The 24,956-nt window shown below is 38.6% G+C and overlaps 1 protein-coding gene across 4 annotated transcripts in view; it reads right to left on the bottom strand.

The window, feature by feature from the left end:
• Window positions 1-1,547: 1,547 nt before the first annotated feature.
• Window positions 1,548-24,956, bottom strand: part of LMO7 (LIM domain 7) — a 133,687-nt gene continuing 110,278 nt past the window's right edge. For 3 of the 4 annotated variants that reach the window (XM_086611603.1, XM_086611611.1, XM_086611594.1), the window contains exons 19-35: window positions 22,796-22,957; window positions 21,237-21,421; window positions 20,541-20,601; window positions 19,452-19,508; window positions 19,257-19,298; window positions 17,284-17,309; window positions 16,853-16,957; window positions 14,928-15,020; window positions 13,147-13,517; window positions 11,203-11,268; window positions 10,884-10,949; window positions 8,958-9,010; window positions 7,100-7,319; window positions 5,919-6,191; window positions 4,463-4,571; window positions 2,092-2,194; window positions 1,548-1,591 (exon numbers count right to left, since the gene is read on the bottom strand). In XM_086611603.1, coding sequence (XP_086467729.1) covers window positions 1,548-1,591; window positions 2,092-2,194; window positions 4,463-4,571; window positions 5,919-6,191; window positions 7,100-7,319; window positions 8,958-9,010; window positions 10,884-10,949; window positions 11,203-11,268; window positions 13,147-13,517; window positions 14,928-15,020; window positions 16,853-16,957; window positions 17,284-17,309; window positions 19,257-19,298; window positions 19,452-19,508; window positions 20,541-20,601; window positions 21,237-21,421; window positions 22,796-22,957 — 2,036 coding nt within the window. The remainder of the gene's footprint in view (window positions 1,592-2,091; window positions 2,195-4,462; window positions 4,572-5,918; window positions 6,192-7,099; window positions 7,320-8,957; window positions 9,011-10,883; window positions 10,950-11,202; window positions 11,269-13,146; window positions 13,518-14,927; window positions 15,021-16,852; window positions 16,958-17,283; window positions 17,310-19,256; window positions 19,299-19,451; window positions 19,509-20,540; window positions 20,602-21,236; window positions 21,422-22,795; window positions 22,958-24,956) is intronic. The other variant, XM_086611619.1, reaches the window with a different exon arrangement.

Consider the following 24,956-nt stretch of genomic DNA (forward strand, 5'->3'; position numbering starts at 1 on the left):
TTAAAGAATTATTTTTAGTATAAGCATAGAGACAGGGTGATAGGTTTTCTGAATTTACTCTTCATTATTAAATTTGCAAATTTAAACTGTAGCAACGTTAAAAAACTTTTATATCCTCTCTCTATATGGGCACATGCCAAGACACTGGTGTTTTGCTACGATACAAGTTTTAAACACAAAACTAACACTAAAATGTGCAAAAATATCACACCATAAAACGACACAGTAAATATTAACAATCCTACAGTTTATCAAATCTTTCAGCCAGTAGGTTCACGTTCCAAACTAAGAAATCATTAGCCAGGCTGATGTCAAATGCCAACTGCAAACAAAGTAATCTGCATTACAGACCTCTGCGTTGCTGTCAATATATTTTCATTGCAGTAATCACATAGCTGGTCTTTCTATTATTCAAATAGCTAATCTCAATTACTAATCACTAATTTCAATGCTTTATGCTCTACCTACAAATTCTTACAATTCCTGATTTACTCATGTCTCATACAATTATGTTCTGAGTTGCCCACTGGCCCAAGAAGATGCAGTCTGAAGGGAAGGGAATAGAACAGTTTCTCACAGATTGACTCTGCTTCTGAAAGGCACTGCTGTGACTTTATGGGCTGTAATGTCAAAGACAGACTAAATAGCAATTTATCCATTACAAAGTTGTTGCTTACTTCCATCACCAAATTGAATACTTTCTTGCCAGGAAATAATAAAAATCATGGGTTTTTTTTCAATACCAAACTTACACAACTCATCAAGCAATTTTGCCTGTTAAAAGAGAGAAGCAAAAGTAACATGAGCAAGCACCAGATTGAATCTCCCACACATTTGGGTGCTTCAAACAGGCACACAGTCACTTTGGTGTAGTCTCATTATCAACAAGGAGATACATTCTCCGAGCATTAACTTGGAGAGGTATGTCCCAGTGCTCTGGATCGCGTCCAGAGGGAAAGGGGCTGATTCTCTCTCTCCTTCCACTGATCACAGTGGCATCCCTGTGCCTAACATTAGCCTCGGCGGATGCACTGTTAGTGTCAAGGAGAGGTGTGATGTTTTCTGGCTTTAGCTCAGGCACCACACACTTATGTCTACAGTGCAGGCAGCTTTTCCTCTGCCTAGAAGCCAAAGGGAGCCTGGAAACAGCACGAGCATCAGATGCAAAGCTTTTCTTTTTCTGGGTTGGGCTTCTCAGCCAGCAGATGCCCAAGTCCTGCTAATGTGTTGTAGCATGAGCATCCTGGTCCCTTCACTGCCTTCTGGTCCACCATGAGAAAAACGGGTAGGGTTCATGGAGAAAAAAAGATACATTTCCCATTTAGAAACCCTTTCCTTTAGCTGAACTTTATCATTCTAAAGAATTCTTTATTTGCTACATAAAACCCAGCCATATAAAACTCCCAAGACTTGTCAAAATTAGGAGGTTGACTACCATCATCTATGATAGCAGAAAAACACCACCATTATTCAAAGCCTTAACATCATGCTCCAATAAATCAGAAATCTGCAAACCATAATAAAGGAAAAAAATTATACTGCACCTTTTAATTAAGATCTGTAAGTAAATCAATTCCTCCTGAACTTGTACCTAAGTGAATAACCAATCACAGACCTATAATTCAAATAATAGCATCGCGAAAAGAAACCAGCATTTGTGCCACCTGCACAGGATAAACTAATAGCTTTCGAGGTATGCATTAGGATTGAACTAAACACATATTCAGATTACTTTTTTAAAAAATGTAGACAATTTTTCAAAAAGACTTCTCTGTCATCAAAATAAGCTTGTTCAGCAACTGACAACTCCTTTCTCAGATCTATGAAGAAAGCAGGATGACTATACCGCATTGCTGCTTTGAAGTTGCTTAATAAGAAGGTGGTAAAATCAGCTACCAGCAAGTTAAAAGTTAGGAATGACTACCCTACAAAAGACAGGAACTGGCAATCAAACTTGCTGAACCTTTTCGCTAATATACCAACTTAAAGCTAGATGTGAAAGCTATCGAGTGGCTCAGCTGCGCAAACACTCAAGGCTGTACAGCACAGAGAAGAACTACGGTCATGCACACTGCAGTCAGATTGCCTTACTTTTAAATCTGATATAGCAGTCGTTGCAGAAGAGTTTGTTGTTTCGGATCCTAACTTCAGCTCCTGAGCGGGATCCTCCAAGGTCGCATCCACAGGCAACGCACTGTATGATACATGAATAATTAGTGACTCCTTACAAAACATTAAGAAACAAAAAACACTGTTCAAAAGCAGCTCGGATTAAGCTCAACAAAGCTTGAACCATAAACCCACAATCACTAGAAGCAAATGTATAACGATTAGTAGATCAAAACGCAACCGACCCCGACAAGTATTTTAAGGCGACGACTGGACAATAAATAGCAGAGATATATCAACTAAGCAAACATAGAGCAGACAAGTTTTAGAGATTAGTTTATTAAATCTAATTTAAACTTCAGTTTTTCTGAAAACTAAAACAGGCTCGACACGGAAAAAAATTTGTTCTCTAGACGGCAACAGCAGTTTTGGAACAGAACACCTGGGCGTGCTACTTGCAGATTTCCATGCGGCACTACAGGCTGCTGGCGTCCTTGGCCCTTTGGCACTCCAAGCAGCAAATACTCAGGCACCCCCAATTTCCTGGGTCTGCACCATAGAAACAAGCTCTTATTTGGACAGAAACGGATTATTTCATTTTTCTTGAATAAGCACATAAATACAGGGCTTGAAAGCTTTCATGCTAACATTAAACTATTTAACTATGGTGGCTGAACACATCTTTGCTAGGAGAATATTAACCACCTCTAGAAGGACTGTAACCCAAAGCGTAACATTCTCCCTTCTGAATTTCTGAAGCAAAGTACTGGGCTGTCTAGAGAGGGACAGAGAGCTTGCCTGTTCAAATGAGTAATGAATCTTTTGGATACCAGTTTGTTCAATAGCTCATTAATCTTCAGAAATTTGAAAAACACAAATCTAGTATTTTCTTATGTAGGTTAGGACCTACAGGTAGACTTCCTCGCAGAGAACACGAAGTTGTTGGAGTGAGTCCAGAGGAGGGCCATGAAGATGATCCGAGGGCTGGAGCACCTCTCCTGTGAAGACAGGCTGAGAGAGTTGGGGCTGTTCAGCTTGGAGAAGAGAAGGCTCCAGGGTGATCTTATAGCAGCCTTCCAGTACTTAAAGGGGGCCTACAGGAAAGCTGGAAAGGGACTTTTTACAACGGCATGTAGTGATAGGACAAGGGGCAATGGCTTTAAACCGAAAGAGGGGAGATTTAGTTAGATCTAAGGAAGAAATTCCTCACTCTGAGGATGGTGAAGCACTGGAATAGGTTGCCCAGAGAAGTTGTAGATGCCCCATCCCTGGAAGCGTTCAAGGCCAGGGTGGATGAGGCTTTGAGCAACCTGGTGTAGTGGAGGGTGTCCCTGCCCATGGCAGGGGGGTTGGAACTAGATCATCTTTAAGGTGCCTTCCAACCCAAATCATTCTATGATTCTGTGGTTCTGTTCTGATTCTGCAGAAAGGGAGTGATGACCAGTTCGGATGGATTACTCCAGTCCCTCCTGCTCAGGCAGGTAGGACGACGAAGAGCTTTGAACCAATCCCGTCTAGTACTCTAGCTGACACATTTGAGCTGGGCACAGAGGGAAGCTGAGGGTTCTGTTCTGAACCAGACCAGAAGTCTTTCTTAAAGCCGTGGAAGAAGCAGGGTCTAAGAGCACCTCCAAATCAGTCTAATTCCTCATCTAGTCCTAGGGTGGCACAACTACGAGTGCTTTTACATCTTTTGCAGGCAGGTATTTATTCTTTGCAGCTCTGCATATACCTCAGGCTGACTGGAAATCATGTAACTATGTCTCAGTGCTGAGCATGAGCTAATATACCTTGTTCCTCACCAGGGCTGAGTAGCACTACACACAGCTTCTGGCTTGGTGCTGGGTTTTATCCTGCCAGGTTGAACGCTGCCAACCATGCCTTTGCCTGGAAAACACCATGGGAACACTGTCTCCTAGGATTAGCTTAGAAGTGATGGGTCATCTCAAATCATTCAAATGCCAGGGTGCAGGCTGAGATATTTTTACTTCATTTTATTTTTTGTTTGGTTGTTTTTTTATGGACCTGATTTCTCTGGGAAAGGCGGCTCAGCATTTTCTGATTTTTTAACCTTCTATTCAAAGAAGGAAAAACTTTGATCTCCCAGTCAACATGTCCATTTTACTTGTCAAGAGTCCTACTTGTCAGCCCTGGTGTTTACAAAATAGTCCTAGAGTTGAGAGCTAAATGGCTGCAGATAAGATTGCCTCATGGAAATCTGCATGCACCACGCGCTGTCAAGAGTAGAAGGCAAAGCAGGTGATTAGTAGAGCCCCTGTGAGCATAACACTGAGTAGCCATGCGTGCTCCTGATTAGTTCCTGTTCCTTCACGATGTGACTCCCAGCTCTCACCTTAAAGCAATGTAAATGATAACAAAGACCAAGAGACTCAATGATCATGGCTGCTCCTTTGCCCAGAACGTTATTACAGTATGAACAGATTTTCTTCCCACTGACTGACCTAGATACAGAACGAAAATCCTTAAAACCAGCTTGAAAAAAATTAAAAGACAAAGAAAAGTTATCAAGGACTTTTTTTGAGATTAGAAATAAAAACATACCGGCAAAAAGTGGACTATTAGGCTGCTCAAGCAAAATAAACTGAAAATTAATATTATTTACAGCAGATCTGAAAGTTAGGGAAAGCTGAAGTGTTATAATTTAGATCAAAGTTACACAGGAACAAATGAAGTTTTGTCACACTCTTGGGAGATATTTCATTATATAAAACACCTTCTACAAATAAACATTAAAGGTATATTGTTAAGTATGGAGAGTAAGAACATTGGGTTTGTGATCCTGCCGTATTTCTCATGTGCAGGGAATTATCCTAAAGGCTACGTTTTAGCAAACAAACCTGCCAAGTCCCACCATCTGCATCTTGTTAGATGACAGAAGGCTAGTCCTGGACATATAATGTTATGTTAACTCTTTGAACATAAGCCATACAGAGGTCAGTTTCCATAGATCTACCAAAATGTAAGCAAATGGAAGTGAGAACAAGATAAGCAAACATGGTTAAGAAGGTCATTTTCTTACATTATAAAGAATCTAAGAGCCTAGCTTTGAGAAAAAAAGTCAATTTATCACAAAGTGCCTGAGCGTGTAAGAGCTAGTGAAGTGGTGTTCACACTGTTGTTATATATAATGCATGTAATCGTGTGGGAATGATTCTCTATAGTCTTGTCCCAAGGTATTTTTAAAAATGTTTCAAGTACATAAAACCACAGAGTTATCTACCCTACCACAACTAAATTCCATTTTGTTTCAAAATATGTTGCAATTCTTGCTTTCTCCTCCTAGAGTAAAATCAACATCCTACTCCGTAATTCTCCAGGGTCAGGGGTTATGAGCATTCCTGAGTGATCTTGAGATGACATTGACCACATGCCAGGAAGGGGGAGGAGAGACCAAGACAAGGGCCATAAAGCGTGGATTTCAGGAATCTTTGTTAAAACAAACCTAAGAAAATAAATGTCAAAAATCTGGAGTGGGCTTTTACTAATCGTTTTGGTAACCAATACACAGCTTGGAGACTGGAGATTTATTAATCCAATTCCTTTGTTTTTTTAACCAATGTCAAGTAGTGATGACAAACCTGGGGAAATTTTCTGAATGACTGGAGCAGGGAGGTAATACCAGCCTGTATTTCCACTGTCCCACCCAGCCAGAAAACTTCAGGTACTCTTCAGACTTGTTAATCAATGTTATGGGTGAGAACACTTCTGTAGACCACCGTATCTACAAAGTCCGCTCTTTTGCACAGCCTGACATTGATTATCTTCCCAGCAGAAGGGCACCTGCTCACCTGCTGCGTGTCTGGGAACCTGGCTGGGAAGCAGAGAGGGGAGACTGAGCCCGGGAGGCTGCCTGGGACACGGAGGGGGCTCTCGCAGAGGTGGCCACAGGAGGTGCTTTGCTAGAGGAGGGAGTGCACATGTATGCTCGGTTTGAAGTGGACACTGGGCGACTGAAGTCTTGACTAGAGGACAAAGATGAAGAGGAGGCAGTCTGGTTCAGCCACGAGTGGTGCCTCCATGAGCTCGTTCTTGAAGAATCAAGATTGTCCAAAGACTCCCCCCTGTAACAGAGGTACACATACAAGTGTGAACGGCAGCACGGCTGGAGCAGAAGAGCTATACTCTGATTTTTTTTTAAAAAAGAAATTATTTTCCTAGCATTTTTAAGGTTTTTCTAGCATGAAAATGCTTGTATGATCACCCTGAGCAATATTCTTCACATACTGATTTAAAATGATTGAGCCACGAATTACCCTTTGTGCGCAGTCCTGGTCTCATGGGAAAAAGCAGGCGAGGTGGCACTTAACCACTACAGAATAAAGGCAAAACACTCTTCACTGCAGCCTTATCAGGGTGAACCATATCAAAATCCACTGTACAGCAACGGACCTCAGATACCAAGTTTGTTTTTGTTTTCTCCAAGGGATACCAGATTGAAATAACAATCCACCCAGACTGGACAGCATCATCTAGGTACAAGGTGTTGGCCCAATAGTCAAACACTCTCCTGATTGATAACTCAGCTGTTTCCCCTAAGTGACAAATCCACATTCATACATAAAGCAAGAGACAAACTCTAGACTTTCTGACATATTTCTGTGTGAAAAAAGGTATACCCCCTAGCCATAATAATCAATTTCCACAACAAATTGTCATGCTGAAATTCTTAAGCACTTCTGTCAATGACAAGGCGCACTTATTGATTTCCACTGCTGGTACACTGACCAAGAAATAGTTAGTTGAGTTATTTACAGGTCACATCCACGTTCTTTATTTAAAAAAAAAAAATAAATGTTTAATCCCAGCTGTAAGACTGCTACTTTCTCCTATGAGTGCCACCATTCAGTTTACCTTACAACATGTCATGGACTCGATTTGCTTCTGTGCTCTGTAACACAAGCTGAAGTTTAGAATAACCAAACAAAAATATTTGATGAGAGACACAGTTAATTTTTAACACGATTCCTACCTCCTCATACTATTGCTGTACAGACTAACAGGCTCCTTATGTATACTGGAACTGCGTTGCCTAATCCAGCTGCTGTCCGTGTGCAGAGATGTTTTCTTTCTCATTTCCTGAAGGATTTGCTGTCTTTCCAACTCTGCCGCAGACAAGCTGTGCTCCTTCTGAGACTTCTTCTGCGAGTCACCTGTGTTCCAGGATCTCTCTGAATGCTTGCTCTGGGTACCTGTTTGGATAACACGCACAAACTTCAGCTAGGCACCTTCAGGCACAAAAGCATTTGTCACACATTCAGTACTCTGGCTATAGCTCCAAAAGTAGTCATTCCTCATCACATTCACAAGTTTCTCCAGTTCCTTTTCACAGTGGGGTGATCAGTATCAAATTTGGCAGTACACTATTATTATTACAAAACATTTTACTCATATTTCCATTAATGTATCCTTTTATATGATGTTTAATATATTTACAAATAGTTATTTCCTTCACTTCCCAAGTGCGTCTGTGTATACATATATATATATACACACACACACACACTTATGTATACATGTATATACACCCCTACCCACGTATTTTTAAAATGGCATTATCTCTTTTAGCATCAGAAGTTGGGACTCTTCCTCCAATACAAACTGAAGCATGTATAGAATATATAGTTGAAAGGTGGGATATCTCTTTCCTTCAGGAGTTTATAATACTCTCTTTTTCTATAAGTTGTCCTTGTTTTCAAGAATTCTCTCCTTATTCAAGGCACTAAACACATTGCTTTATCTTCATTTATATAAATATATACGTGTGTGTGTATTATGTTACAGAGTCTTTCTCTGTTATTTGTATGTTAACCAGCCCATCGAAAAGTCATTTATGGTACAGAAGACCTTTGAAATTTGGGAAGGGGAAGTAAACAAGTCATGTTTCTCCAATATGTGTTACCATGTTAGAAGGCAACAATTTTTTATTTCCTAGATTCAGTAACTATTCTTTATAATAAGACTGATTAAGAAAATGACTCAGTAATCAGTCATTCAATTGAAATTTCAATCCTTTTAAATACTGCACTAACTACAGATTTACTCTTGGTTTTATCACTATAGATTACCATTACAAAATATTGTGGAAGTTTACTCGCTCATTAGTTTCAATGACCAAGCTTTAGTGTGTGAAAGCGATGTTGCCAATCTGCAATATTTCCTCTAATACACTATTTACTTTTCTATGATTACGTGCGATTGCTTTTTTTTAACCATGTTTCAGACACAGGAATAGCTTTTGGACATTTTCTACTGTAACATGTTTATAACTCTGGGCTGGTTTGCTTTGTTTGCCTTATATACTTTTCTCTACAAAAAGCAGTAACATAACTAAAGGACAACTCAAGAAAGTCAGCAACGAAGTAAAGTCCAGGAGACAAGCCACTGTGACAGTATCAAGAACTAGCTTCTAGCTGTGTTATTCCTACAGTAATAAAAGTTGTATTAAATACATTATCACTGTGGTATGTGGAGCTTTTTTTATTGATGGAGTCATCATATCAAGAGCACATACATCTTCGATGATATACCTACACGATTGGTTTAATCTGATATAAATATCAGTCATCTAAAATTCAGGCATCTAAGATCTGTTGGTAGTCACTGCTACGGCACTCCAAGAGGACAGTTAATCATATTCGTCCTAGGCTTATACGGTACTGTATGAACTTCCTGTTGCTGTTAAAACTTCATTAAATTGTGGCATGGTATTAATTTGAATTACAATGCAGCTACCAAAAGGAACTTTGGGAATTATTTTTTTTAGGATGACTGTCCAATACACCTTTAAAAAAATAAATTAAAAATAACAGAAATTAAACCATATTTACCATTTCTGATTGTGTTGAATTCATTCAGTTCTGAAGTTGACTTGGACTTATTCCTGAGGATATAGAAAACATTCATTTCTATATCTCAACTAGGAGACTTTGTTGAGGACAAAGACCTTATCATCGCAGACCACAGATACACAGCCCATTTTTTCACCATCCCTCCCGTCAATTACTTATGCTGCACTTAAAACAAGAGGCAACAATACTCAAACAAAGACCAACAGGATATTAACAGGGAAAAAAAAATGTAAATAGTTAGATATCAATAGATAATCACTGATTAAAATTTAAAATTGTATATTGAAAGTTCCCAGTCCTTCAGGTGTAAGGAACTGATCATTGTATTTGCTTCAACAAAAACATGTGAAAAAGTCCTTCAAAAAGTGGAAGCTTAGTGAAGACTACACAGACAATCAAAGAACTGATAACTTTCAAAGCAGGTTTATAAATTATTTAACTTCATGAGAAACTTAAATCATACTTCAGCACTGTTATTATACCATAAGCAAAACACCTCCTCAAACACTGCATGCAGACTGTTCTTGGGAAATTTATTATTCACTTATAACACCCAGCAGCATATTTTTTTAATGAGTTTTAGCCAAGAAATGTTATTCAATATACAGGAAGACAAATGGCAAAAAGCTGGGTTTCTGACAGTACAGAGCAGGAGCTTCAGCAACACCTCTATGCTGTATTACTAGTCTCAAATAACACAGCCAGTTTTTTAGTTTAAAATACTTCGGAAAAGAACAGAAATCCTTTGCTGGGTCAGAACTTCAAGCTCTACAGCAGTGTATTTACACATACAGCACTGACTACATAACAGCATTTTGAGGGAGTCTTGTCCTTTGTTTATAGATAAATGATAAATAAACTGTGTCATGCTTCTTGCTCCCCCAAGTTCTGATTATCTGTCCTATGGTATGGACCTATTTTATTATCTGTTTCAGAAGATGCAACAAATTCACAGTTGCTTGTAGTGAAATGGAGCTCCAAAGAGCAGGTCTTGCTTGACCTGCCTGAGATGCTTTTAGCACCCAAGTATTTTCTCACATATACACAAGATGTAACTATTTAGTGCAGGCACCTTCTGAAGTTAGATTTAGATCTTACAGGTAACGGATCCATTAGTTGTACCCTGTTCCTCTTAATATTAAAAAAAGACATGCTCACTTCAACTACAAGAACTGGCTAAATATGCAGCAGAGGTGATCCTTCAGAATTAGTGTGAGATGCCATCTAAGACAAAGGCATGATACAAGTGTTTTGGATTTAGGTCACTTCAGCATTTTTTTTAACCACAGTCCAGTAATTAAAAGGGAGATTTATTCAAAGAGCTTAAATCTGCAGTGGCTAATATATTGTATAGAAATAAAAACGAAACAAAACCAAAAAAACAACAGTAAAACCCCCCAAAAAAACATCATGCAAAACAAAACAGAAAATAATCAAGGTTAGAGAGTGTAACTTTACAGGTGGGACATCTACTATCTTCCTGACAATTACGCTGCTACCTCTCACTTCCCTCCTTGTTTGCTCTCTCTCTCAAGTTTCACAATCCTGATTGGGATGACTGCACCTTAGTTTGTATAGCACGTTATGACACAACCACAATATTATCTCAAATTGTTTTCCAGCCAGATAAGTCTAGTACCACCCACATATTTACTTCCTTATAGTGCTGCTTCTCCCAGTAAAATCCTACTGACTGACTAAATGTTGTTTACAGCACAGCATATAAATTGCCAAAAGTTTGGCTTGCTTGTTTTCTCAATATGAAAACATGCCATAAAAACTGCAAAACACAGCAGCAATACAAAGTATACACTTAGCTGCCATGCCTAATGTTTATTGGAAGTTTCAAGGCCAACAATGGAATGGTGATGTTACAATCTATGCTGAGATTCATATCACGCATACCTGTCAGCAAGTGACTGACCAGGTTGATCCTCGATGGTTTTAGAAACTTCATAACGCTCATAGTGTCTATAAAAAAAGAAAAATAAAACACCAAAACCATTATGTTCATATACAGAAAAAAAGATATATATACACATAAATATTTCCTGCTAAAAATATTTTTAAAAATTCTTAAGGTAAAAAAAGGGAAAAAACCCAAACAGTTAAAGTTCTAAGGAGGCTTAATTTTATCAGTCAGAAACACAACTAACAAAAGAAGGCAGAAAAAGAAAAGTTGTTAGAAAAACTACCTGAAATTATTAATTCAATTTCTCATTACCTGTCAATGAGAGGCTGGCCAGCTCTATCCTCTATTGTTTTAGATACTTCATAGCCCTCATAATGTCTAGAAGCAAAATACAGATAAAAGAAAATACACGTTAAACAAAAAAAAACATTTTCTAGAAATAAAGCAAACAGTAAGTACACACAGAGAAAATTGAGAAAGTCCAGATGTGTGTGTTAGACACATGAAAATACATGAGATGAAAAACCCAAAGACTTTTTAAGATGCTGCAAATATTATAAGCATCAGGATATGCCATTGATTTGTATATGACATTGATCAGTATATGACATCCGTTTCAAAGCCAGGAGGGTAAGCTTTGTTCACACATAGCAGTTCTCTGAAAGTTACATGTATATTCTAGAAAATTACATAGGTGCAGTTTGTAACTCAGAGAAACACTCCCTAAATTCCACAGACCAAGCTCTTCCAGCTGTTTGTCCCCAACCTCAGAGCTCTTTGCAGCAACTATCATGCCTTCACAGATGTTCATATAACATTTCAGATTTCAATTCGTATCATCGTAAAACTAATATGTAACACCAGATATTTTAAACCCTAGTTTCACTGAACTCGCTCCTTCACTATTAAGCAAAGCCACCCACCCTTGTTTAGCAAAACACATCCTCTAGCAGCAAAGTCAGAAGGAATGAAATCCCCTGGGACTAAAGCATGTATCAAGGATTTACATATGCAGATATTACAGCAGCTTAATAAATTACCGCACAAAGTCCTACCACCGTGCAACTGGGGCAAGCTAAAACAGTAGAGACACCCTGCTCAGCTACCAAGAAGAACCTGTTTAGCCATTTTAACAACTGTGCCTCTGCTTTGCTCAGCAGGGATCTCGAGCAGCAGTCATTTACAATGAGCTAAAGTAACTTCAGGTCTCACAATCTCTCCTGCAAATATATGCAATTTTCTAATCATGTTTTCTTCTCCTAAGATTTAACTTGATATCGTGTTATCCTCAGTCATCTCTTACTACTTACACAAGAATAGGGGAAAATTCTCAAGAGAAACAGCAAAGCTAGTCACACACAAGGCAGTAAGCTAAATGCGTAAGAAATAAGTAAAAGTTACTGGTTTAATATGTTTCAGTTAGTTTAATCTCCCATGATGCCTGTAATAGCAGTCTGAAAATTCCTGGGCAAAAATATGCACTTGTAAACTAATAGTTGAGTGGGGATTTTTTTGTGTGTGTTTTTTTGTGAGTTTGGTTTTGGTTTGTTTGTTGCTGGTGGGGTGGTTTTTTTGGGCAGTTGGCTGGTTGGTTAGGGTTTTTTGTTTGTTTTTCATTTTGGTTTTGCTTTAACAAGCTGCTGAAGAAGGTAATGCAAGAAACTTTTTTCATGCACTAGAATAAATATGTCCACACTGGGTATTTCTAACAGGCTATGATATCTAAGGCAGTATCTGTTCACTCATATACCATGATACCCTTCATTGACACGTTAACCCAGCAGTGCGATTAAACTTCATTGTTGCGCTGTCGGACTTGACAGAGAGGAGTCTGGAAAAATCAGTCAGGCATTTGTTGGAAAAAAGTTAACTTGGTATTTCTTCCGAAAGCACTGTCTGTTGAGCCACTGGCTCTCAATTTACAAGCTTACACAGTGTTTTTACAGAATCTTCACACTAAGTGCTTCAGATCATCTTTGATTAGGCTATAATCACTGTATTTATACATCTTATTTAAAAAATGAGTAGAAGTGTGTTAACAGAGCACTTGATTCATGGTGAAAGACTTTGGCTTATGCCTGATTCTTCTGCCTTTCAAAAGAAAGGCTACGCTGTGTTATCTTGCACTGACTGTTTATAATATGAATCTTGCAATAATACACTTATATATTCAGGACATACACGTCCAAAGGGAGTGCGTATCTGAATTTTTAGACGCAGAAGGAAGAGAGAGTACATCCCATCACAAGTGCACACCTTTGGTACCGAGGCATCTCCGCTGACGCCTCCCTCTGCCTTTCAGCCTGCTGCCTCTGCTCCTCCATCTCTGCCCGCCGCACCTGCTCCTCAGCGTATCGCTGTTCCCTCTCTTTACGTTGTCTCTCAAGCTCCAGCTCTTGGAGTTCCCTTTCTTGCTCAAAACGCAGAGCTGCCTCTTCCTGGATCCTCCGTTCCTCCTGAAGCTTCCTCCTTTCTTCTTCCTCACCCAGCAAGCGCGCCGCTGGCTCGCTTTCTCCGTCTCCTTCTGGCTCCTCAGCAGTATTCCCTTCAGGGCTTGCCCTCCAGCTGGACACAGATGGAGCCCGTGCAGGGACAGACATTGTGTTTAAGGTTAGAACAGTCTGCTCCTGTAGCAAAGAAAAAAAAAAAAAAAATCTTTTCTTTTAGACAAGGGAGATGTTTTTCGAACAGGTTGCTCACTCAGAGAAAAAAAAAAAGTTACTTTCTTCTATGAGGCAAGACTGTGCAAAAAGCATCCCAAACACTTTCAATGCAAGACCCAGGGCGTATTTTGGTTTCATGTTTTGAGTGCCTGCTAGCACACTCTCCTAATGCAAGAGCTTCATTCCACACGGCAGCCTTAGCGAGTGCCACAGGCAGTGTGGCCACAACTATGTGAAACATTCTGCTTTCTCAAGTATCACTTACATTTCAAGCCATCCCATCCCCACTTGAATACCTACAGAAAACAAACTCTTCCATGACACCCAGCATTTCTCCCTACTGTTTTGACTTAGAAACCTGAGACCCACCTAAAGGCGTATACACAAAGCTACACGCTGCAAGCGTGTATCAGATCAATGAATTTCGCATGAATTCTCATGTGGAGAAAACCCTCACCCTCCTCCATTCTCCTCCCATTTGAAAGTCAAGCCTCAGACCCGTCTCTCTGACTTTCCTCTCAAACATGAGAAAAGGTCTTTCAGTGGTCAAAAGATGTTTCAGTTGCAGAGAACAAATACTGTTTACAGGTCCATCCAAACCTCTACTGATTGAAAAAAAATAAAGAAATGGTTTACATTCTTGTACAGTAAAGTCCTCTAACAGCTTAAAGAGCTTTCTTATTGAAGTCCTAAGCCTTAAATTACAGCCTACTTATTCTTGACTGTATAAACACAACTGATCTAGCTACGATGCCTGAAGCAGCACTCATATAGCAATAAAGAAGAAGTATCTCAAACACCGCCCACACCCAGGAAAAAACCTGTTCATCTTCCCATAAGCAACAGCCACAAAACTCAGCATCTACAGAAATTACATGCATTCAGTATTTTGAAACACATGATAACAAATCTGAAGTTGGTTTGATATGTAAATTTATCAGAGAGAGAATGAACTGGTTGCCAGTAACAAGCCAGGCACTTACGAACGTGCCTCATGATGAAGTATTGAAGCAGAATCCCACCAAGTAGCATAAGGCAGTAAATATACAGCAAAGGTGACCGTTTCATTCTGGTCACAATAATTAATACATGCTGCAACTTTTTGCCAGCATATTTCTGGTGTTAGTTAACCTAACCAATCCATGAAGAAAAAAAAAGTCAAATTCAACAGGTCTCAAAACACCTCATTTATTTTTTCCTTCCCATTTTTGCAACTTCTTTCTACCACAGTCATAGACAACAGTTTATTTTCCAAATGAGAAGATAAATGACACTGTAAAATAAATTATTTGCGTGCTTGCATGCATCTACTCTAAGGGAAAAAAGCCATCATGAAACTAAATAGTCAAAGGCGAAGCCATATTCATAGCCTACCTCATCAAAATACTTGGAGCTCTCTTTTTCTGCTTCTTGCTTAGCTCGTAGCCATTCTTCTCTCAGTTTTTCTTGTTCCCGTTTGTACTTTTCCTGTTAGGTTAGATTGAAGTTAAAGACATAAATAAGAAACAGTGTTTTTTATTTGCGTTAAAATGTACTACTGGTATTTCATGTGTTTTTTAAGAGACCAGTGTGGTAAAAACATGCTTGAGCTCCACTAGGACATTAGGTCTGCCACGAGTGAATGAAATTCTGTCTCAAATAAAATCCAAAGGAGTTCTGCAGTTAATTTTGGAGAATCCAAGCTTCTTACACGCTAAGTCTCATAACAACTGACCTCACATCTGTTACATTCACCATTTTACAGTTTAGAGACTATTTAAACAAAAATCAGCAATCTATCTAAGGTACTTCTTGGAAGATGGAATGATTATATTTAACTTGGAATTTGACACATTAATATGGTAAATATAAAGTGATCACTAAGCGAAATATGAGGCAGTAATTTGGTTTGAGCAAGGACTCTTGGTCTTTTGGAATGTTATCTAAACAAAAACCAATTTCTGGACCTACAAATTTGTCCTATGACTAGATTTGGTATGAAATCAATGTAATGTCTTAAAGCATTACTCAAGATACACAATAAACGTTTTGGTGGTTTTGTCAGTCACCACTGACAACTTGGGAAAAGCAAAACATTTAATGATGTCAAAAATATTCCTTCTAAGATGTTGGAAATAATCAAATAAAGACTTTGCTTCCTTTCTCGGTTATTTAAAAATTCATTATTAGGATCATAAGGAAGAGAAAGAATGTTATTACTCTGGCCAAATTTACTAATTCAGTAGTAATAATGAGAAGTAAAGCAAAGCAAAGTGATAGCAGAGGGCTGAGATTGCTCTCAAGAAAGTGGAATCAAGGTTTACATTCTTTAAAGCCATTTCTTCAGGCATCAAATGGAGCATCCAAATCATAACAGACACCACAAATATGTTTAGGAAGGCACAGCTCTTGTATTGCAAAGTTTGTAAGCTAAAAGGAACGACAAAAGATAAAACATCCAAAAAGCAACAGGCTCACTAAGCTGTACTTTGACATTTACAGTTTTCTGCTGAATGCACCAAACTTATTAAGAGGGCTTGTGCAGAGTAAACGATGTTCACTGTTGCGTCTCCAAGCCAACAGACCTCAGATAACTAACTTGAATTTAATTATAGAGATGTGGCTTACTAAATGTGGTTGAATGGGCTTATGCTTCATTGAGCTGAGGTCTTTGCAGAGATGCGTGCTTGTTTACTGTGCTATCCTAAGATGACAAACATTGTCCCTTCCCTCTGCAACACTTCCTTCCATCTCTAGTGACTGGTTATCAAGGTGGTTTTGCAGTAGTAGGTTCAGCTTCCTGACTCAGAGGTCCTGGGAACCAGGTTGATTCCAACTGATTAGTTGACTGCTAAACAACAGAATGCTAGCAGGCACCCAATCATGGCACTGGCTGCCTTCTCTTAATCTCTGAATATAAGGCGGTATCACTAATTGAAGGTAAAACTAATTCTAGAGACAATTTTCTTAAGAGGAAAAAATAAAACTCACTGAAAATAATGAAGACTACTGCCCCTTAGGTCTTTGCTTATCATTTAAATTCTGTTGCCAGGAAGAACATACCAGCCTTGTGAGGACTGACCACTTCTGGTCTGTAGTGAACACACAGTCTGGGTTTGACTTCATGAAGCTCGTTTAATGCATTGTCCTCTTTTTGCTGAATAATTGCTAGTGTGTAACTGTGCAACCCCACAAACATATCTGAAAGTCCTCTTAGGCCATCAGTAAGAAGAGTTGCAGGAGTTACGTGTTGCCTTTCTTCCCTAATAGTTGCTTCACCCAAGGGATTGCCAGCCTATGATTATGACGATTAATTATACCTGCAATAAACGGTCCTGCTCTTTTTGCCATTTTTCCTGTCGTTTTCGTTCTTCTTCTTGATCCCAAACCCGACGACTAGGAGCGCTAATGGATGGGACTGGGAGCTAATATAGCAAAGAAATGAAATAATATTATCTTCTTCCATGTAGGCAATACTCTACATTTCAAAACATGGTGGTTTGTTTTTTTTTTTTTTTCTGAAGTGAGAGTGCGCCAATACAAGCACTACAGCTTTAGTGACGAGGACTTAAATTAGCCTTTTCTTCAAAGGGACAGAAAGCAACAACTTCATTACACATTAGAAAATCTTAGTCAGTGCTCTCAGATTTGATGATAATTTTAAAGCAGAATGAAAAGCAACAGAAAGCAGTGGGCTTCTTGAAAAGACCAGGATCATACAACTAAGTAGCAGTTTGTAAATAGTACTTACATCAGGCATTGCAGGCTCTGGGCCTCCTGTGAGATTTGGAAAACAAAAAACAGAAATCATTAGCACCATATGTACTCACTACTGCAAGACTTGTGTGAACGTGGCAAGTTTGAGCTTCAGAGTAATTTTTGCTTCCTTAGTAAGCCATGCTTGCGTTTTGCCCTATTGAACTTACTTCAAGTCAGAATTCATTAGGTGCTTTCAACTAATGTGTGCAATGGTTTAAAAGCTTTACATGCTAAAAAGTACCATCAGCAATTGCTTGAATTAGCAGAACATCTACCACTGTGGCAATACAGAGGTTCTTTGCTACACCTCTCCTGTTATTATTCTGAAACCCAACTGTTTAGCATGACCAATACTCAGAATGCTGCTTCAGGGTAGAGCAGCTACTGGGTAGAGCAGCTACTCACCTACTGCCCTTGACATGATTTCAGAGCAATAGACATTCACAGGTGACTTCTCTACCACAAAAAAAAAACTATTTCCCTTTCCGACTGTCCTCCTTCCCTAGGAAATTCCACTTGAATTTGGTGAGCTTGTCATCATTCACCAAAAACCTTATGCTATTTGAGGCTCTCATGCTTGGTCTTGCGCCAAGATGATTATTAGAGAGACACATATATTATATGTTAATATATTAAAAGTTGAGAAAATGCGGAGAAGCACAAATTTAATTATAACTCTTTGGAGAAACACAAATTTAAGTATAATCCTTTCCCCAGCATGACCACTATTTTCATTTGTTGCCAGTGTACTTGTTACTTAGCTGTCCAAATTTCAGTTTAAAATAATGCATAGAAACAACAAATTGCAATAGTTTTCTGAAGTATGACCACATGAAGTGGAGAAAAGGTGGAATCTGGGATACAAAAGACATCTAATGTGTCACAGACTAGTGTCCAATCTATATATGCACAATTTTGTCTGTGTAATCAGATCGCGACAGCCAAAGTTACAGTAGGACAAACAGACTTGATCTGCAATTGCGCCAAAAGGAGGCACAGGCAGCACTTATCCTTGCTCCTCTTTTCTCTCACCCTTGTAAGCTTTTTCTGGCCTGTACAGGTTTGGGAAGAAGAATCTCTCATATCATGGTAATGCTAAAGTGTCAAAAGTTTAAATAGAACAAAACCGTGCTGACCGTACACTCTAGAAACATGCTCTTTTCCTCCCTCTCAAGCACAAATGAAATATGTAAAATATTGCTATAAATTTTATCAAAATAAAAACCAAACTTCATAGCCAGCCTCTAAAAAAAATCAAAACAAAAGAAAAATCCCCCAAAACAACCAACACGAGGATACAATGCAGCAGAAATATTTAAAAGCAAACTGAACCACAAACACAGGTTTATGCTGTGGCACTTCACATATCACTTCTGGAAAAAAACAGAAGCCACCACCACTGAAGGCAAAGTCCTGGCTCCACTAAAATCACTGGCATTATTCACACTGGACTTCCAGTGGGCCAGAAATTCACTCTTTCAGGCTACAGCAAAACAGCAAGACATACATAGTCTGAAGACAGCATTAGACATACAACATTAGTGGAAGTATGTGAGTTGTGACATGCAAAACACCAAAAAGCAACCTACAAAACCAAAACTGAGTGCCTCAGGTTTTTTTGCCTTTAAAAGCTAGCATATTCAATTCAAATTTTATATTGGTCTTCTTGAGATCTTGCGACACCATCACACAGTGGAAAGCCAGCAGTTGCCGTTTTCCACCAATTTAGACGAAAGCACAGAGCTGCAACTCCAGATAAACTCAAATCCAAAATTTTGTCAACAGCTCTGAGATCCACACTAAGCCTCTGCTAGAATATTCAACATTATTCTTGTTTTGTAGGTAGTAGCAAATCTGAACAGAGTGCTATCCTTCTTACTCCTACCCAGTGGAAAAAAAAAAGCATGAACACAGAAGAACATTTAAACAGCTATAGATACGAGAGAACACGCAAAGACCCATTACCACAAAGGTAGACCCATGAATTGTAAGAATAACCTGACGACCCTGGGGAAAGAAGGGAAATTAATTATGTTGCTTTGTCATAACTGCAACAAACAATGCTGAAGAGGTATAGTACCCAGCACCAGACTTGTTAGGAAGAGTGTGCAGCAGGAACAATTTCATGGAAGTACATGAAATGTTAGCTCTTTGGTTTACCTTGTTCAAAAAATTGTGACCGTCTTTTTAAGTTTTTCAAAGAAATAGGTTCAGATGCTATTTGAAAAATACAAAGAATACAAACAAGTCAATGAGGTGCTCTCTTTTTTTTTTTAGTGACTGTCACCACTGGATAACAAACATTTGTTAGACCTCTAATCTACAGCAACATCACTTCAGAAAAAATAAAAAGCTCCTGAAACACAAAGGAAATCTGTTTTTTCATAGAAACACACACAGTTTTTAGTAGGTTACATCATATACTGATTAGTATTTCACTTTATCACTAACAATGTCCAACAGTACAAGCATCAAGCTTAGACTCAGATTCTCTCTGTCTAATTAAAGCCACTTTGACTGAGATGCCAGCCAAACTGAATTCAGGAGCCTAATCACTGTTTGAAGTCATTAGAAAGGCATCTCCAGAGGGCAACTGATCTCTTGGGGGAACGCTTTTATAAATCGCCATGCGCATTCAAGATAAAATGAAATACGAAGTTCCCATTTAAGGATTACTGTTCCATTAGGAAGTCTATGTACCTGGTTTCTCTCACTGTCATCAAGTAAGGTTATAACTGTTCATAGAATTGTTAAGTAATTACTATTCATACTAGAACCATCAATGTCATTCTCCAGGATTAAAAGTAAAATAATAATAGCAGTGAAACAACCACTACCCCCAAAACCTCACAAATGAAATAGGGAGGAAAAAAAAAAAGTTGAATACTCTTTACACTCTTCCTGAGTAGTGAAATAAATTGATATTCATACTGACTCAGTCTCCATGCAATTCAGTAGTAATTACAATAAATTGTGTGCCTTCTTCTCTTTCACCCCTACCACACCACTAACGCAGAGATGAGGGAGGTTTGTCACTGCTTTGTTGTCAGTTCTCCAACTGCCTAGCATGTCATGGAAGCAAACTACACCCAATTTGGATGCAACTAGATCTTTGTCATACCTGTCTAGCTTTCAGTTCATTAAAGTCTCACTTCACCCACTATATAAAGCTTGTGATGATTTCAGGTTTAGTGTCTGCGCTTGTTCCAAACCCACACAATTAGTGAATGAAAAGTAACAGTGGTTTACCTCTTTGTTCGTTAGAGCCAAGATCTCCTTGCATTCCATTTATCAACTTTGTTTCTGTATTCTGAAAAAATAAAAAAAAAAAATACAGGGCTTAGGTTCATTAGATTTGTGGAAGTTTATCTAATTACACGTCTCTCCTGACAGGAGCTGTATATCATGAAATACTTCAGAACACTTTCCACAGAAAGACACAAAATTATCTGAAACTTCTTGACTGTATTATACAATAAAATGACTGCAGGCATTGGAGGTGATCAATAACCAGCTGTGAAGTGGTGGCTGAAACAAAAATCAAGAAAATACCAGAAGCTAAGATCTTCCTATCAGCTCCTTGGTAGGCAGTGTTATTTGCAAGTAAGTTGAAAGCATGTATGCACTGCTTCTTTGAGGCTGCAACCTTCATTTATGCTAATAACGGAGGCAAAAGTCTTTTCTAAAGAATAAACACTCTATACATTTTACTTAAAACATGGTCTGCAGTGTCCACTCATGAAAGGACAGTAGCAAGTCTTTAAAGCATCTTATTTACCTCAGTAAGTAAATAGCTAAATCTCCGTATCCTACATGTTCCTTAAGCGATACAAATAAAAATAAGATTTCCAAGGTCTTTTCCCCTTCCTCCCCCTATGAAGACGTCAATATTTTTACTTTCTTCCTCCCCCTCCAAATCCTATAACCCTTCAAAAACATACTCACAGAACTTGGAAGGCTGCTGGAGAAATCTCTTTTTGTTGATATGGTGGAAACATTTGAAACGTGTTCTCCAGAAGTTGCATCAATCCACTTATTTTCAGATGTACCTATAATGTTGGTAGCCATACTGGTGAGATTGAGGACTTTATGCCTTACATGTGGCAGGGAAGGCTGGTCTTTGCCCCAGTCTTTTTGGTATGTGGAGGATCAAGAAATTAATGTAGACAGTAATGTCAAAGAACAGAACAAGAGTTAGTGAAAACACATTAAAATAACACACAAAAAAAAACACATAACAGAAGAGAGACAGACACAAATCAGGTGGAATTTGTGAAGACAGGAAAAAGGGCTTTTATGAGCAGACCGCCTTCCCCAAAAATGCAAGTGTTAGTCATAAGCCAGGTAAAAGTTTACCAGATGTTTCGCTAACATGGACTACAGCAGCTCAACATTACAGAGCAATTAGTACTCATTGGAAATTATTTCATTAGCATTAGTAAGGATCGAGAAAATTCTTCCAGTTTTACTCACACAAGGTACAGTTTGACTCATACACTATCCAGAGAAGTGTCATTTTCACATCCGTGCTCCTCAGGAAACACACAGAGGGCAAAAAGAGGCAGTCTACACTAAACTAGCAAAACTGATGAGGTGAAGACAAATCATAATCTTCACTCAAACTCTGTTATTTCTCCCACCAACTCCCTAAAATTTATTTAATGAGTTCTTCTCCACTGATTTCACTCTTCATTTGTGCTAGGCCCATACAAGTTGTGATTTGTTCCCTGTCTCTTCCCACCCTACTATTTTTCCCCCTATCTGCTGGCAACTTATTCTACCTAGCTTCCTACGAAAAGAATGATTTGGTTTTATGATGTGAAAGAAGTCATTGGCCACACTTCCAACTCTGGAAAAATTCTTTCGGGACTTCAAAAGCGTATCCTGACCAAACCCATGGCAAGTCTAGAGATGCTAAAAGCCAAGACGGAAACCTTCACTAGCCAGAATGAACAGTGCCATTCTGGAGAGATTACAGCCATCCCAATATTTGAGTCAATGGTCAAAACCATAGCACAGAAGTGCTACATCAACTGCAAGCTCATATGCCACCCAAAACACTCCCTGAAAAAAGGAACCCAAGATCCACCTTCTCTGACGAAAAGCAGAGCTGCTGACTGAAGGAGAGAGGCTCTAAAAATTGCTATCCTCTAGAAATCAGCCCCTCTTTGGTTTTGTGGCACGGCAGGAAAGGAAACGTTATATTCCCTTGTGTGGTGGTTGCACACCTTTTTACCTGTGCATCCTCTCAGAAACAGGCCAGAGCACAATAGAGAGGTCAGTAGTTCAATGCTTTGCAGACTTGCTTGCCAAGACATTTCTAATGCACGAGTCGTTAAAAAAAAAAGCCAAGTTGTGTTAAAATGCAACAGACATGCCAGCAAACTACTGAGGTACATATAACTGCTGTAAGGGTAATAAGGACTCTCGGCTGTCAGGTACAGCAGAGACAAAGCTTATTTGCCTTACAGAGCATGCTGTATCTGCCTGATGAAACAACTCACCATTCTTTCCATATCGCCTGACATCCATGACCAGGGTTCCAGTTTCTAGTGCTCTGCTGATGGCTTCTTCCCACTGACTGTAGTCCATACGTGAAACTCTAGTGCCGTTGATAGCAATGATCTCATCATCTTCACACAGCTGACAAAGTGCTGCAGGGCTACCTGCAGAATATAGAAGAAAAATAAAATTTTGCCTCCATTCACAAATATTCTTTTACCCCAGTAAAATAATTTTTTTTTTTTTTTTTGCACCAACAAAATGCTTATTGATAGATATTCAGAAAAATCTACCGTACTGTGAATATAAGGTCATTAAATTCAGGTAATATCCAAGCAGTGTTTCAGTCTGAAACTCAGGAAGACAACAAGGAATATCAGCCTTTTGGACGTGCAAGCGTTCACATTCAGGCTAGCCAATTTAATAAACAGCCTCTGGGCCCAGCCATGCCTTCACTAACTCAGCTTTATAATTCAGGATAGTGAGAGAGAGGCAGCGTCACATTGTCTGTAGTCAGCTATTAGCTGAAATTCAGCCAATGTTTGGGTAATTCTCTTATTTGCCAGAAAAAAAAAAGGGGGGGGGGGGGGGTGGCTCCGCTTTGTCAATTTCAGTAGAAGCTGGCTTCCTCATAGTCTTATTTACATTTCTGAGCTCTACTGACAAGAACATGCTGCTTTACTAAAATAGTTTTTTAGCTCTGAATTGATTGGTAATTGGACCCAACGTATTGCTGGGTGCTGTCCCATTAGAATTCTCCGGATTCCACTTATTTTGTCAATTAAGAGCAAATTTTATTGCAGCTTGGACTTTGAATTCTACTGGTATTTTGCAAGACAGGCCGCACTTTATACTCTTTTTCATCTACTACTAAACATTGGCAGGTGATCTCACTAGCCTAAGGACAAAGAACAAAAAGGACCAGTTAATAAACTTTTTTTTCCTATTAATTCAGAAAATGGATGAGCTGAGAAACTCATGCTTCCTTAAGTCAGATTTTATCAATTACCTCTGAATGATTCTTCCATTAAAAATTATTCCTTTAGCAGAAAAGAAAATTAAAAAGCTAAGTGAAAACATAGTTTAAGACTACACAATAAATCCTCACTTTCATAAAATAAATTCGAATTACATAATAGAAGCGTTTTCTGAAATAGTCAAATGCATGTATCTTGTTTAAAATATATCAAGAACAATGTTATATTACATTATCAGAAACAAATGTGGACAAGTAGGACAGAATTTAAACACCGTAAGCTTCATCCTGACCTTCTCTGACTTGCTAGTAGAATGCTGCTAGAAGACTGGATCATCCACTAAGGATTCAAATAGTTTTTAATATTCCTAGCACCCCAGGAAGTTAAGAAATGAAGAAATGTTATGTTTCCTAATACTGCACCAAACATTGATCCATCATATTTCACTAAAAAACAACATTAACTACTATGTTAGAAGAGCATAGCTCCATATTCTATTTTTTTGCATTATTCTTAAAGTATGGACTAGAAATTCCATTAGTAGTTATCAGTGAAATTTTCAAAACACGCCAATTACTTTTAAACAATATTATAGAAGAAAAGGTACGGTTTTCATTTGGTGAAAGAAAACGTGAGTGATAATTAAACTGGAAAAAACATGCTTCTCCTTAGAGCCCGCAAGATGCAAAACAATTAATGGGTTTTCAAATCTATTAATACAAGGTACTGTTAAGGATGCCATTGAAGATACTACCACTGAAGTTAGTATTTTCAATAATGTCATATAACATTTGGAATGGTGTCTGATTTCAAAATCTAAGATCTTTAATACTATATAGTTTGATCACATGTAGACCGAACTTTATGGTACAGGGAATGCTCCAGGCTCAAGGAGAGTCATCAGAACTGATCATTTCCCTGTTTTCTGTTGTGACAGAATAAGCTCTAGGAACCAAAAAAGGTAGTGTTCATTTAACATAAACAATTCGACAGGGATGAGACCCAGCTCAGAGGCGAGAACAGTATACCTCAGCTCAGTTTTAGGAAAGTAAAGGAATTTAAGATTGCAAGGTTCCTCCTATAATATCACCAGAAAGACATATCCAGACCATACTCCAACCGTACAGATTCGAATGAATAGCAGCAGTCTCTAGATTGCACGTGCCTACCTAACACAGCAAAAACA

The sequence above is a fragment of the Tauraco erythrolophus genome, chromosome 1 (assembly GCF_009769465.1).
Source record: "Tauraco erythrolophus isolate bTauEry1 chromosome 1, bTauEry1.pri, whole genome shotgun sequence".
NCBI classification, from domain to species: domain Eukaryota; kingdom Metazoa; phylum Chordata; class Aves; order Musophagiformes; family Musophagidae; genus Tauraco; species Tauraco erythrolophus.